Source organism: Ceratotherium simum, chromosome 38, assembly GCF_057802395.1.
Source record: "Ceratotherium simum simum isolate JZ-2026a chromosome 38, ASM5780239v1, whole genome shotgun sequence".
Taxonomy (NCBI): domain Eukaryota; kingdom Metazoa; phylum Chordata; class Mammalia; order Perissodactyla; family Rhinocerotidae; genus Ceratotherium; species Ceratotherium simum.
Window position 1 is genome coordinate 24,576,552 of NC_141937.1, and position 14,306 is coordinate 24,590,857.

The 14,306-nt window shown below is 35.8% G+C and overlaps 1 protein-coding gene across 4 annotated transcripts in view; it reads left to right on the forward strand.

Annotated features, from left to right (window-relative positions):
- STXBP5 (syntaxin binding protein 5) overlaps window positions 1–14,306 on the forward strand; it is a 170,082-nt gene that overhangs the window by 100,374 nt on the left and 55,402 nt on the right. For all 4 annotated transcript variants that reach the window (XM_087425202.1, XM_004440948.3, XM_087425201.1 and 1 more), the window contains exons 10-17: window positions 2,358–2,512; window positions 3,724–3,796; window positions 6,610–6,757; window positions 6,958–7,025; window positions 7,298–7,338; window positions 8,189–8,409; window positions 8,902–9,080; window positions 12,885–13,010. In XM_087425202.1, the coding sequence (XP_087281328.1) occupies window positions 2,358–2,512; window positions 3,724–3,796; window positions 6,610–6,757; window positions 6,958–7,025; window positions 7,298–7,338; window positions 8,189–8,409; window positions 8,902–9,080; window positions 12,885–13,010 (1,011 nt within the window). The remainder of the gene's footprint in view (window positions 1–2,357; window positions 2,513–3,723; window positions 3,797–6,609; window positions 6,758–6,957; window positions 7,026–7,297; window positions 7,339–8,188; window positions 8,410–8,901; window positions 9,081–12,884; window positions 13,011–14,306) is intronic.

The window sequence follows — 14,306 nt, forward strand, 5'->3', positions numbered from 1 at the left end:
CCTTTTTCCTAGTATTTTATATTTAGCTGTATATACTGTCTTTCAAAGTACAGAAGAAAGGAGATATATGCCATTTATTCATTATATGTGATAAAAAGTGGAAGAATTAAATATACTTTCCTGACCACAGTCACAATAATCACAGTATGCTAAGAGATTGAAACAATGAATATATGGGTGTAGTTCTATTCATGACAAAATTTTAAGCTCTGGTTACTGTCACTTAGCTGGAAAAATAAGATTACCCAAATCAGTTTAGTGGTGAAAAATCTAAGTGATAGTAAGCTTTTAGACATTAACCATTGTCTTAATGGTTAATGTAACATACATTTCTTTTCTTTCATTTACCCTTGAGACACTGTTTTGGATACAGCAGTGAACGAAATGGATAAAACCACTTGCCCTTCGGGGCTGGCCCTGTGACATAGCGGTTAAGTGCACGCGCTCCGCTGGTGGCAGGCCTGGGTTCAGATCCCGGGCGTGCACTGATGCACCGCTTGTCAGGCCATGCTGTGGAGGCGTCCCACATGAAGTAGAGGAAGATGGGTACACATGTTAGCCCAGGGCCAGTCTTCCTCAGCAAAAAAGAGGAGGATTGGCATGGATGTTAGCTCAGGGCTGATCTTCCTCACAAAAACAACAACAACAAAAGAAACCACTTGCCCTTGTAAAACTTACACTTTCATGAGAAAAACAATAAGCAAAATAAATAAATTAGTTTTAGTGATAAATGCTATGAAAAAAATAAAGAAGGAAAACAGGGCTACATGAGGGTACAGTTTTAAATAAGAAAATACTACACACACAAACACACCTATCTACACATATGTTCTTTTATATATTTTAAATAGGTAAATGTTTAAGTATTAAAAAACAATTGAGTTATTAGACCTAATATTTATATTTACTTATAAATTACAGACCTGTAACACTACTACTCTAAGTAAATTTTAGTGGGGTTTATTTATTCTTGTTTTAGGTTAAAAAAATATGATTTAGAAGTTGCAGTGTTTCTTTCCACATATCACAAGAAGAGAAACTTTTGCAATTGATAAAAATGATGATTTGATGATAATCACAGTAATAATAGGTAAATCTTACTAAGGTTGTACTGTGTGCCAGGCATTGACGCCAGTCTTTGAGTATATTAATTAATTCAATAATTGTCTGAGGGTAGATACGTATTACTCTGCTCCATTTTATAGATGCAGAAGGTAAGCACAGAGAGGTTAAGCACCTTGTCCAAGATCACACAGAAAGTAAAGCCAAAGCTGAGATTTAAATGCAGGCAGTTTAGCTCCAGAACTAGCACTTTTAACCATGACATATTATTAGATACTGCTCCTACTAGCTGTAAAGAGGAGGGAGATAGATATACTGACCTTAGAGTAGGCATTAAGAAACTGCCTAAAAAATCACTAATGAAGAGATTTAAGAAAGTCACATACAGAACATTTTAAACCATCTGTATAACGTAACAGAAACAACTTCCTCACCAACAAATGGGAAGATACATGTCGCAGATGAAGAGCCAATCTCCTTAGAATGCAAAGAACTCTTACAAACCAATTAGAAAAAGATTACTAAACCAATGAAAATATGGACAAAAAACACGAGTAGGCAAATCAAAGATGAAGAAATGCACTCACACCAAAACATATGAAAAGATACTTCGTTTTTTTGGTGTTTGCGTAGATGTCCAGTTTTATAAAGTGGGTCTGGATAAATCATTAAAATTAATATTGACTAATAGGGAGACAGAGTTGGAGGGCTCATTAGAAGTGGTAAGCTGGCATGGGAGCTGTGAGCACACCAACCAAGGTTCCAGGAGAGAGTTAAGCCCTTCAGAAAATGATTTGAGTGACTGTTTTCTCAGTTTTCTCAAGGGTAATTTGTAGCTGGTACATTCTTGATGCGTCAGTGAGAAGTTAATTCATTACATGCAGTGGATGCCTTCGGGCATTCACGTTCTCTCTCGGAACTTCTGTTGAGAAGGCCTGGTTATTAGGATTGGAAATAAAGGCAGTTCATTGAAGAGACTTCGCAGCAGAAACCCAGAGAGAACTTTTTTTGACAATGGTTTAAAGAGGATAAAGGAAAAATATTTAGGGAGCAAGGGGAGGTATGAGAGTCAAATGTGGTCAATGTTCATTCTTACCGTAGGTTAATCTTCAGGAATTCACCTGGGTCTTACCTAATGCAATTAAAAACTCACATGCAAGTATTGTATTAAATGATGCATAAAAATGTTAGAATTTAAGATTTTATTTCACTAAATAAAAAATTGATGATACAGCGAAAAAATAATTCGTCTCCACTCTGCTATTTATAATCCTAACCATGTATTTTATTTCCAGGGAGCCTTTTATTATTTTATCAGGAGGTTTGTCATATGATACTGTAGGAAGAAGACCTTGCTTAACAGTCATGCATGGGAAAAGTACTGCCGTGTTAGAAATGGACTATTCCATTGTTGATTTTTTGACCCTGTGTGAAACACCATACCCAAATGGTAAGCTTTGTGTCTTTACAACTCATTCTCTATAGGTATCTGTTATTCAGAACAAAGACCTATATATGTTATCTAGGTAGTTTCCTTATCCTATTGCACTAATTTTTCTAGAGGAGAGAGGTTTCATAACTTTGCAAATTTTATTTCAGCAGTTAATTTTGTTTAATAAGCTTTATCTGTTTAGTATTACATATTAGTCGTAAGTGCCTTTGAAGGATAAACAAAACTATCCACATTAAGATACGTTTTAAAATTCTAAAAAATACTAGTTTAGTAGTCGAGGTTCTCCAGAGAAACAGAACCAATAGAGAGAGAGAGAATTTATTTTAAGAAATTGGTTCACGCAATTGTGGAGGCTGGTGTAGGAGAAAGACCATTCCCCTGCCCACTGTAGGTCCTTCTGACTGGCCTAAGAATTAAATTGACATGAGACAGAATAACAGGAGAATATCAAACAAAGCTTTATAACATGTATACATGGGAGAAACCCAGGAAAACTGAGCAACTCGCCAGAATGGCTGAGGTCGCCACCTTAAATACCATTTTTAGCTAAAGACAAAGGAGGGTGTTGGGGGTAGTGGTTTGGGACTTCAGGGGGGAGGAAGGCAATTTACATGGAGATGGAAATGGAAATGAGTCAACTATAGACAATGTGATCTGAGAGACACATTTTACATTACATTACAGTTATTCCGTGGTATTAGCTCCTTCCTGGAACAGGCCCTTCTATTTTAAATTCTTTTAGGCAGTTGGCAGAGAGGTCAAAGTCTCTTTCAGAGTCCTTTGTTCTTAAAAATAATCAAGCCAAAGAGACACACATTGGGGTGGCCAGTTCTGATCCCCCACACTGATAAGTCTGGAATTTACAGAGCAGGCCGGCAGGCTGAGCATTCAGGAGAGTTGATGTTGCAGTCGTGAGTTGGAATTCTGAAGGCTGGACACTCAGGCAGATTTCTATGTTGCCGTCTTGAGGCAGAATTGCTTCTTTTTCGGAAAACCTCAGTCTTTGCTCTTCAGGCCTTCAGCTGATTGGTTGAGGCCCGCCACATTATCTAGAATAATCTTCTCAGAGTCTGCTGATTTAAATGTTAATCACGTCTAAAAAATAGCTTCACAGCAACATCTAGACCCAACATGAAATGCTCATTATCTAATTTTCTGTCCTCTTGCCTATATAAAACTATTGTTCATGCATTATTTTCCTATTTCAGATTTTCAGGAACCATATGCTGTGGTTGTTCTTCTAGAAAAGGATTTAGTACTTATAGACCTTGCACAAAATGGGTAAGAAATAAAATTTGGTGAGCGATTATTTTAGTATGTGGTGAAAAGATTCTTTTTATCATAGGATTGGCTGTTTCATTTCTTTGAAAAACTACATTTATATCCATAACCTTGACCTCTTCTTAGAGCTCCAAATGCACAATTCTAATTACCTGCCAAATTTCTCTATTATGTTGATCATATAGAATTTCCATTTTTTAAGTCAAAATTTGTTGACTTTTCTGAAATTTTGTACGATTCAACCTAATATTTGGATACCTTAGGACACACAAAATCAGCATGTCCAGAATTGATCCCATCACAGTTGATCTCCAGATAAGCTGCTGTGGTCTCTCCACCCACATTCACTCTCTGTTGAGTGTGGCAGGAATACCATTGTTGGATTAATTTTACATGCTGCACCAATCTTGTTACTCTCCTCTTTAAACCACTGTGGTTCTCTATTGTTTTTTGATTTAAAAACAGCTTCTCAGCCTGCTGTTCTACACAGTAGGAATTCAGGGTACCTTTCCAACCCGAATTCTTAGTGTCTTCCTACAGGAGCCTTATTCCCTAGAAAAACTGAACTATGTGTTAAACAAACGTCAAACTTCCATGTCTTTTCTTACATATGTAGTTCCCAACAGTTGAAACACTCCACTTGCTTCACCGCCATCAAAAATCCACAGAAGGGGGCCGGCCCGGTGACGTAGGGGTTAAGTTCTCGTGCTCTGTTTCGGTGGCTCGGGGTTCATGGGTTCAGATCCCAGGCGTGGAGCTATATACCACTCATTAAGCCATGCTATGGTGGCATCTCATATACAAAAAATAGAGGAAGATTGGCACATATATTAGCTCAGGGACAATCTTCCTCAATCGGAAAAAAAAAAAAAAAGATCCACATTAAAAAAAAGTCACCTGCCTTTTCCTCTTTAAGCTTTTCCCATTCTCTCGACCCGATATATGATATCTGATCTGTAAATCCCCCACCACAACTCCTTTGCGACTTTTTGTGGTATTTGCCGTATTCTGTGTTTTCTAACAAAGATGATAGTATGTTTACTTATAAATTCTTTGAATGGAAGAACCTTGTGTTTATTTGTATCCCCAAGAGAGAATCATTAAATATGGTTTTAACTGAGTTTACCCAATGAGTATTGCAGTGTTTCTCAAGCCCGGGGCAATTTTGCCCTCCATGAGATATTTGGTCTGTGTAGGCAACTTTTATTGAGGGGAAGGGTGCTACTGGCATCTAGTGGTGGAGGATAGGGATGCTGCTAAATGTCCACAATGCCCAGGACAGTCCCCATGAGAAAGAGTTATATGATCCAAAATGTGAATAGTACTGAGATTGGGAAATCGTGAAGTAAAAGTGAACAGTATCGTTTACCTTAGTTGAAGGCATTCCTAAATTCGTATCAACTTAGTACGTGCTACCTGTACTAATCCAGTGTTTATTTTCTTTTTGAGAATAGCAAGACTATTGTGGAGCTAAGGAATTTAAAAACATTATTGCTAAATGACAGTCCTAGAATAACTTAGTATGATTTTTTTTTCCCTTACGTAAGTTTTCAAATAGCAAGACTTCACACGTGGTCTGAACTGAGATATATTTAAGTTAAAGAAAATCCTGTGCAAGTAATCTGTGACTAGGCATTTTATTTAGCAAATATATCCGCTAAATGTATAGTAATAGTAGAATCACTGAACTAAGGATTGTAAAGTGTGTTTATAAAGAGAAAAAAGTCACCTGCTGTTTTTTAAATGCACGTTTTTGTTTGAGTTTTGACTTCTGTTTTTTTATGTGTGGTTGAGGAAGGAGTGATGACATTGGGTTCATTTTGAAGTCTAGAAAGGGCTTTCCCAAAATTTTTCTCCTCTTATTTTTTAATTATTGTCGGCAGTAGACTGATCAGTACATCCAGTTTTTGCAGGTTAGCCACTCTGGACTTGTTTTAGCCAATTTCTGGTTTTCCATATATTTTTAAGTAACCATTTTCAATTCTGAGGACTTTCCAACCAGAAAAGAAGTATCATTGTGTATTTAGTTATGATTTTACATTAATTTTATGACTTTTGATTTTTTTTTGCTTTATTTAATAAAATAATTTCGTATCGAGAAAACGTTTAAGGTAGAATTTTATTTAGATTATCACCAAAACAAGAGAGCATTTCTAGATTAAATACTGCACTAGGCATTACACTGATGGAGGAAAAAAGGAGAATTGAAAATTTGTATTAGATCTACTGATATAAGGGTGAGGTATCTGTTAATTGAGAACCATATAGCTCAATGGTTAAGAGCACAGTTTAAATTCTGCTTCTTGCTAGCTGCCATCTGTTTGGCACTTTGCTCTCCCTAAGCCTTTGTTCTTCAGTAAAATGCCTACATCGTAAGTTTGGTGCAAGAAGTAAATAAGAAAAATATATATATATATATGTATATATATATAAAGCCAGTCCAGTGTGTGGCACATGGTATGTAGTTTTCCTGTTTTGCAGCTTCTCTGTTTACTGTTCTAACTGAGCAAATTTCATTATAAAAGACGTCATTTTTTTTTTATGTATTTGCATAAGTTAAATCTATTAAATCTCTGTGTGAGAATGTCTGTAATCTCTAAAACTATAGAAAAGAATATACTATCTGAAAAGTTAAAACATACATTCAGATAATATATTATATGGACCTTCAAAGGATGTTAATTTTAAATTAATCAAACTTAAAAAAATGTTTCCATTCCAAAGCTGTATTTTTTTGAAGTTTTCATTGTTGTATTAATCATAGGTAAGAATTCATTAAATTAATAAATACTTTTCTTTTCCTGTTGTTAAAGATATCCTATATTTGAAAATCCCTACCCTTTGAGTATACACGAATCCCCTGTGACGTGTTGCGAATATTTCGCCGATTGTCCCGTGGACCTCATTCCTGCACTTTATTCTGTTGGAGCTAGACAGAAACGCCAAGGTTACAGCAAAAAGGTATTGAACATGAGTTCCAGTATTTAATGTTACGTATTTGTCACCTTGAAGTGTTTGATAACATCAAAACCATTTTCTACAGAAAATATATGGGAAATCCTTTTTGGAAGCAAATATATTGTTTACTGTTGTCATAAATATACATATGAAGATGTATTGTGTGCTTGGAAGTTGTTTTATACAGTAATCTTTTCTTACAGGAGTGGCCCATCAATGGAGGTAATTGGGGCTTGGGTGCTCAAAGTTACCCAGAAATAATTATTACAGGGTGAGTAAAAGTCTGTTTTTACCAAAGAAATCAATAGTAGCTAAATATAATTAAGAATACACGAGCATTAATTAATTGGGCAGGTAGTGCTTTCCTTTATGCTGTAACATAATAAGAAATAAGTTATTGTCTAGAATCTGCCAATTTACCCTAAATTTTACCTTTTTCCTCATTTTGGTGACTCTTATTTATATACTTAACTTCAAAGAAAGAAAAAATGTAATTTTTTTTTTTTTTCTTCATCACCTTCTTCACTCATTTGCTTTTCGTAGGCATGCTGATGGGTCAGTTAAGTTCTGGGATGCTTCTGCAAGTAAGTATTTTGAATATTATTTGTTATATGTCACACACTCATAGCTTTTATACAACCTGTTTTGTAATAATTGTATAACCAACATTTAATTTGAAATTTGGAAGCTATAAATTTACTACCTTATTTATCAATTATGTGAGTTCAGAATTTTTAATAAAGATATTCTTAAGGATATTAATTAGTCAATCAAGAATAATTCTCAACAGCAGTACTCAAATTCTCCAAAATTTCTTCAGACCTTCTCTTCTTAACTCAGAAGTGGAAATATGTTTTAAATCAACAGAAATTTGTAGAATAAATTTAATGCCTGATTCTAAACTTATGTCACAAAAGTTTGTATCATCTTTGTAAAATGTATATGGTGGTTACATAACAACAAAAACAGAATGAATGCGTTGAAGGGCTAATGTTTGCAAAACATACGTAGCAAGAGAATCTAGTTAACTCAGGATGTATTATGTTTCATCATGTAGAAGTGTTAGATAATATTGGTACCTTTTGTAGAGAAAATATATAGAAAATCATTTTAGAAAGCAAAATATATTCTTTATTATTTTCATTATATTGATACTTTTTTTTTTACAAAATCTTTCGTTACTCATTTTTTTCAGGTTATCTAAGTTCATCATGATGGAATTTTTTTTAAACAAATACATGAGTACCTTTTTTTGGTCAATGAGTACAGTGAATGCATTATCTAAAAGTATAATAGAGAAATGTGGACCTAGGAATAAAAATATGGTTCAAATAAATATAGGCTGTTTTCCTTACATAATATGACTGATTAAATATTACCTTATATTTGTTCTTTTTGTATTTGGATATCTAACATGTATTATCTTCTTTCTAGTAACTCTACAAGTATTATATAAATTAAAGACATCTAAAGTATTTGAAAAGTCAAGAAATAAAGATGACAGGCCAAACACAGACATTGTAGATGAGGATCCGTATGCCATTCAGATCATCTCCTGGTGTCCAGAAAGTCGAATGCTGTGCATAGCTGGAGTTTCGGCTCATGTCATTATCTATAGATTCAGCAAACAGGAAGTGATTACAGAAGTCATTCCGGTAATAGGCTCTTAATTATTTTCAATGTCAGATGTCTGGCATTTTAAAATTTTTGAATTATTTAGGGGACTATTTGCAGTCGGCTTTGTCTAGGATTTTTTAAGACACTTAAGTATTTACATTGCCATCTATCTTTTGTGAAAAATGCCTATTTTTACGCATATCTTCTTACTGAATATTTAAATCCTTAAATACATTGTATGTCTCATTTGGGGAAAGTTAATATGAGTATGAGCATACTGTAATTTGGGATTCACAGGGGTGTCATAAATTCTAAAATCATAATGCTTGTGTGTGTACTCACACGCAATCATTTTTAAAAAGCTGAGTCAGAAACAACATTTTTTCTTTGCTAAATCCTTTAGAAATCTTGCTAAATTTTTACCTTTAAAAATGTTCTCTCCACTGAAGTGTACCTGTCTGTGTATATAAACTGTAATAAAATGAACAGTAATTATTAGGAGTAGGTAAACTGTCTCACTTTCATGACAGATGCTTGAAGTTCGACTGTTATATGAGATAAACGATGTGGAATCCCCAGAGGGAGACCAGGCGCCCCCTTTGCCAACACCAGTGGGAGGTGCCAATCCCCAGCCCATTCCTCCTCAGTCTCATCCTTCCACGAGTAGCAGTTCATCTGATGGGCTTCGTGATAATGTCCCTTGTTTAAAGTAAGTTATAAAAAATACAGATGTTTTGAAAATAACCTTTTAATTTAGATGAATTGTAAGCATTAGTAAAGCCACAGTAACGTTTTCCTGCGATAGAGTGAAATGGCATGAGACCGTCTCGCTTGGTTTCACTGTTGTTAACCCGACTCATTTTTCTGTGGCATCAAGGGGAATATGATTGCGTTCTATGATTTTCTCTGTAAAGTACTAAGATTTGATCTCTAAACATACTGGTAGGGATCTTTCCTCTCTATATACCTCAGTCATCTAAACCCATCGATGTTTTTCAGTCTGGATTTATATGTGGATCAAATGTATGTTTACACTATTTTCTACTACTCTCAAAATTCTGTTTTTTCAGTCTTTAAAGATTCAGTCGTTTTGTAATCACTTTCTTACCTTTTTCTGAATCTTCTCTAGCACCGCAGTATCGTTATTTAAATGCCTTTATTGTAGCATTCCAGATTTGAATAAATTTTGCTTTTATATGGTAATAAATTTAATCAAGTTTTCTTTTCCTTTTTCCTGTCCAATTTATATTACTGAGTGGTTAAATTTTTTAAAAGATCTGAGCCTTAAATATGGCAGAGAAATAAAACAACGAGGAAAGAGTTAAAATCATTGCAGAATTTCATGAAGACTGTGATTAAAAGTGTATTACATTTACAGAGAAGCCAGTTAGGATGATGACTGCAAAGTGATTGTGGAAGATGGCAAAGAGTTGCGGGGCAAAAAGCCAGACCGTAGTATATTCAAGGGAGGGAGGGTGGTAAGAGAGACAATTGGCATTTGTTAAAAGAACCAGGCTTTGTAGTGTTTTGCTTTTATTGGTGAATAGTTCCACAATTGCTCTGAAGAATGTGTAATCAAAAATGCATTCACCCCAAACATAAGGCAGATTCTTTATATTACAGTCATTTAAAAAGTATAGTTTTTTTTAAATATTCTTTATATAATGTTTACATAAATTTGAGATTGTGTGTTCTGTGCCATTGGTTCTCAAAAGGGGATGATTCTGCTTCTTAGGATGCATTTGGCAGTGGCTGGAGACATTATGAGTTGTCACAACAGGGAGAATGAGAACAGATAATCGTTTTGACACTGCAAAGCCTCCAAACATTATTTTGACATTTAAAATACATTTGTACAGTTTATGGAGTTTTTTGTAAAGATTCAACCCCTTAACTTTAAAAAGTAAACAAATTAATTTACGTATATTAAAAACGTTAAAATGATAACCATTGTAGGCACAAAACATAACATCCACCACCCCCATTTTTTATTTTTAGAATCTGACATATTCTGTCATTTCTTGATCTGGTTTCTAACTTTTTACTAATTGGGGATTTGCAGCAGACTTGGCTGGCTTATTTTTGCTTAAGAACTTTCTAAGCGAAATAAGAATTCCGTGAGTTCTGTGTGTCTTCATCACTTAAGTCTTCAATGTGTCCATATATGCACTTCTAAAATTATCCCTGAATGCCTGTTCTTGGTCTTGAGAATCTAATCTGATGTGCACATGAACCATGCCAGAGGAAGGTGGACACTAGCTTGAACCTCACCTAATTCATACAGCGAGAAGATAGCACACTCAGACCTTCGGCCCATGCTTATGTCAACAGAGGCTGTCTCTGGTGGAGGTGAAATGCTACTCAGTCTCTATTTCTATCTCTTGAGATGGACAGCTGCAGCTGACTAGGGGATATTTCCCTGAGAAAAATCAGAACTTCTGCCTCAACCAGTGTGCGGTTCTGAGTATATTGCCGTGCAGACTCTGTGCAGGCAGAAGTGACTATAACTCAGTTTGTATTAGGGGTACCCTCATAGAGTCACGTTTACCCTGAAATTTGGGCGACATACTGACCCTTTTCTTGCTTAGAGTGAGTCTAGCAAATATGGCAGCAGAAGGTCAGGTGTCATGGTCTTATTCACTGGGAGTACCAACTAAATGATTCAAAAGGGTTCTTACCTCTGAGTTTGGTGTCAGGAGACTCAACATTGAGTAGTCTTCCTCATGTCCTTCCATCCCCTGTCACGCCAAGGCAGGAGTCTCAAGAATTCTTGAAGTAACTAGGCTTTTCATATATTTTACAAGAGCAGTAATTGGAGAAAGAGTCTGTGAAATCAAAAATGTTCTCATGTTAAAGTCAAAGCAGATTTTTTTTATAGTAAAAGTAGTCACACTCAAAAGTAAATTGCTCACATTTTAAAAAAAATTTTATCTTCCAAATCCATTTGAAGTTTACTGATACAAGTATTACAAGTGTTGTATCTAAGTAGCTTTACTCCTTAGAAAGTCTTACACTCTTCTAAACCCCTCCCACACTCCTCCTAACATGCTTATCACAAGTTTAACCAATGTAAGTTTTGTATGAACTTACTCAGTGTAAGTGAGGTTTGGGAACACATTTGACTATTTGCCAAGTAGTTCAGTTGAAGATCCCACCATCACCTCAGACTTAGCACATATTCCTTTAAAACTAGCTCTTCATCCTGACAGCTTTTTTGGGGGGGGGGGGGCGGATGGGGAAAAAAGAATCCCTCTGTCTTCTTTTTCTCCCCTCCTCTACCTCTAATCCGCCTCCAGCTCGTTCATTCAGTCAGTAGATTCTGAGTACCTCTTCTGTGCTCAAGTGTTAAAAGTAACTGCAGGGTTCTGCCTTCGTGAAGGTTACGAGCCTCTTTGGTTCTTACTTCACAATGTGTTTGAGATCTACCTTGTTCTTATTGTGTCACATCAGGAGAATCATAGGAGCTTCCTAACTGGTCTCCCTATTCCACTTCATCTTGCAAACCTCCACCCAATTAATCTTCCCAAAATATTTCTTATGAACCTTCATTGGCTTTTACTTCTTTAATAATGAAATATATTCCTTTTGTGTCATTTGGCCATTGACAGAGCTCTTTCATAGGCTCTGACAATGTCCTCATAGTATGATTAGGAAGTAATATTCCCACTTTTTAGACAAGAAGACAGCTGGTAAGTGGGAGAGCCAGGATTCACACTCCAGCTTTTCGAAAGCCCAGAGTTCTTTCTACCAACATCAGGTCTTTGCAGCCCAGCCTTAAAGGCCCTCCAGAGTCTGGCCCTCGCCCTGTCTTGCTATACTGATTACTACACACGCCTCCACTGTGACCAGACTTACACACTTATTAATCTTTGACTGTGAGTTTCCTTCTTTACCTTGTTTGCATATGTTTTGTAAAAGCAGTACTTTTTTGAGCACTATTCAGCAGTTATTGGGGAAAGAGTCTGTGCGTTCACAAATACTACCAACTCAAAGTCAAAGTAGATTTTTTTTTATAGTAAAAGTGGTCACACACATGAAAATGAATTGCTCACATTTTTTTTACGTGTTCTTTAACTCGTTATGTTTTTAGCCAGTTTTCATTTAGTTAAACCATATTTTTAAGTTCTAAGTCTACTTTTCTAACTTGCATTTTGCCTGTGACTTTTTTTTTCTCCTCTGAATTCCCGGGCCCCTGCCTCTCCTCATTCTTCTCCCCACCCATCCCTCCGTCCCCTCCTACCCACTTCTCCCTCTCTCCTTGCTATCCCCCACTTAATGTGTGGAACTTACATATGATTTCTTATGTTTGTTGTTTATGTACATGTTTCGTCTCCGACTAGGTTAAATGCTTCTAGAGGACAGGATTCCAATTTTTACATTTCTTTTTATGTCTAGTATAATTTTCTATATAAAGTTATTTTTGTGTAGTGATTTATGCATGACTTTCTAATTACATGGGCTAATAAGATAATTGAAGATGGATTAAAAGATAATATGTTTTCCTCTATTACAGAGTTAAAAGTTCACCACTGAAACAATCTCCAGGCTATCAGACAGAACTGGTTATTCAGTTGGTCTGGGTGGGTGGAGAACCACCGCAACAAATAACCAGCCTGGCGATCAATTCTTCCTACGGACTGTAAGTGTAATTTATGCGTTCCTCAGACTCTTCATAGTATTCTTTTATTTTTAAAAATAGAAAGGATGATCTTTACTATAGCATCACTTAAAAAAAAGTTGTATAACTTTAATTTTAGACCAAATTCATGGTTTATTTGGAACATAATTCTGTTCTGAATAATTTACTCTCGGTGTGCTTATACCGCTTCCTAACATAAGGTTAAATATCTCATGGACCAATTAATTGTTTGAGATAAAGATTTAAAGTCAATATATCCTCTCCTGGGTATACTTTCAGAAATAATTCTCATATTAATACTGAGTATAATGGAGCTCTAACAAAGTTAATTTGAATAAATTGTAAAGACGTAGTAGTAATAGTTTAGTAAAGTATTCATCTGTACGATAAGTACATTTATTTATCAATTCATGCCTTCAAGCATGTAGTGTTAATTGTACCTACTTTTTATTATATGACAGACGTACAAAGTATTTATTTTCGTTTTAAAAATCAACATTGTGGTATAAGAGAAACCACATGCGAGCTGTTCAGTCCCAGCTCTCCTTATCCTGTGTGGGTCGCTGTCTCCTTCCTGATGCCAGCCCGAGGGACTCGCTCATCTGTCTTCTTCCTCCCTGTAGCCACTACCACCAGCTCTGTCTCTTGCAGTTGTGCGCCCAGCCAAGACTGGCTGTGGTCTGAGATAGTCTTCTCTCGTGTCTTTTATTTGCTGCCCCAAGGTGTAAGGACACAAACTTTCTTTTTAATATTTTACTGCCCACAACCATAAAGGAAACAAACAGGGAATAAGAAAAAGAACCAATAGGAAGTTTCAAGGGAAGTTGCAAATCAGTTGATCACAGGCCTTGTTGGGGTCACAGTTGTATTCCATTTCGCCCTTTTTGTGTATTTTTAAGATTTGAACTAGTTGCCAAGATTATTTAATGTGAAATCCACATTTAGAGCTTCAACTGAGAAGGTGATCTGAACTGTGTCTCCATTCCTCCTGGCAGTAGTCAGTGGGAACTGAGCTAAGCTTCTCCTCTTTCGATGGTTCGTACCCTCCCCAGCTCACCACAGTCCTTATCTGGCCTGTTTTCCTTACTTACCTAGCCCCTCTGTACGTTTCAGTTTTCAACTCCTGGCTTAAGAGATCTAAAAAGAATAAAATTCCTTTATTCATAGTTGCTTGGTTTGTAGTTCCTGATTCCTAATTGAGAAGGTATTTGGAATACTACAAAGGGAGGCCTCCAAGATTTAGGCCTTCTACTGTTTATTCTTTTTTTTTTCAGGTTTACATAGGAATTTAGTTAA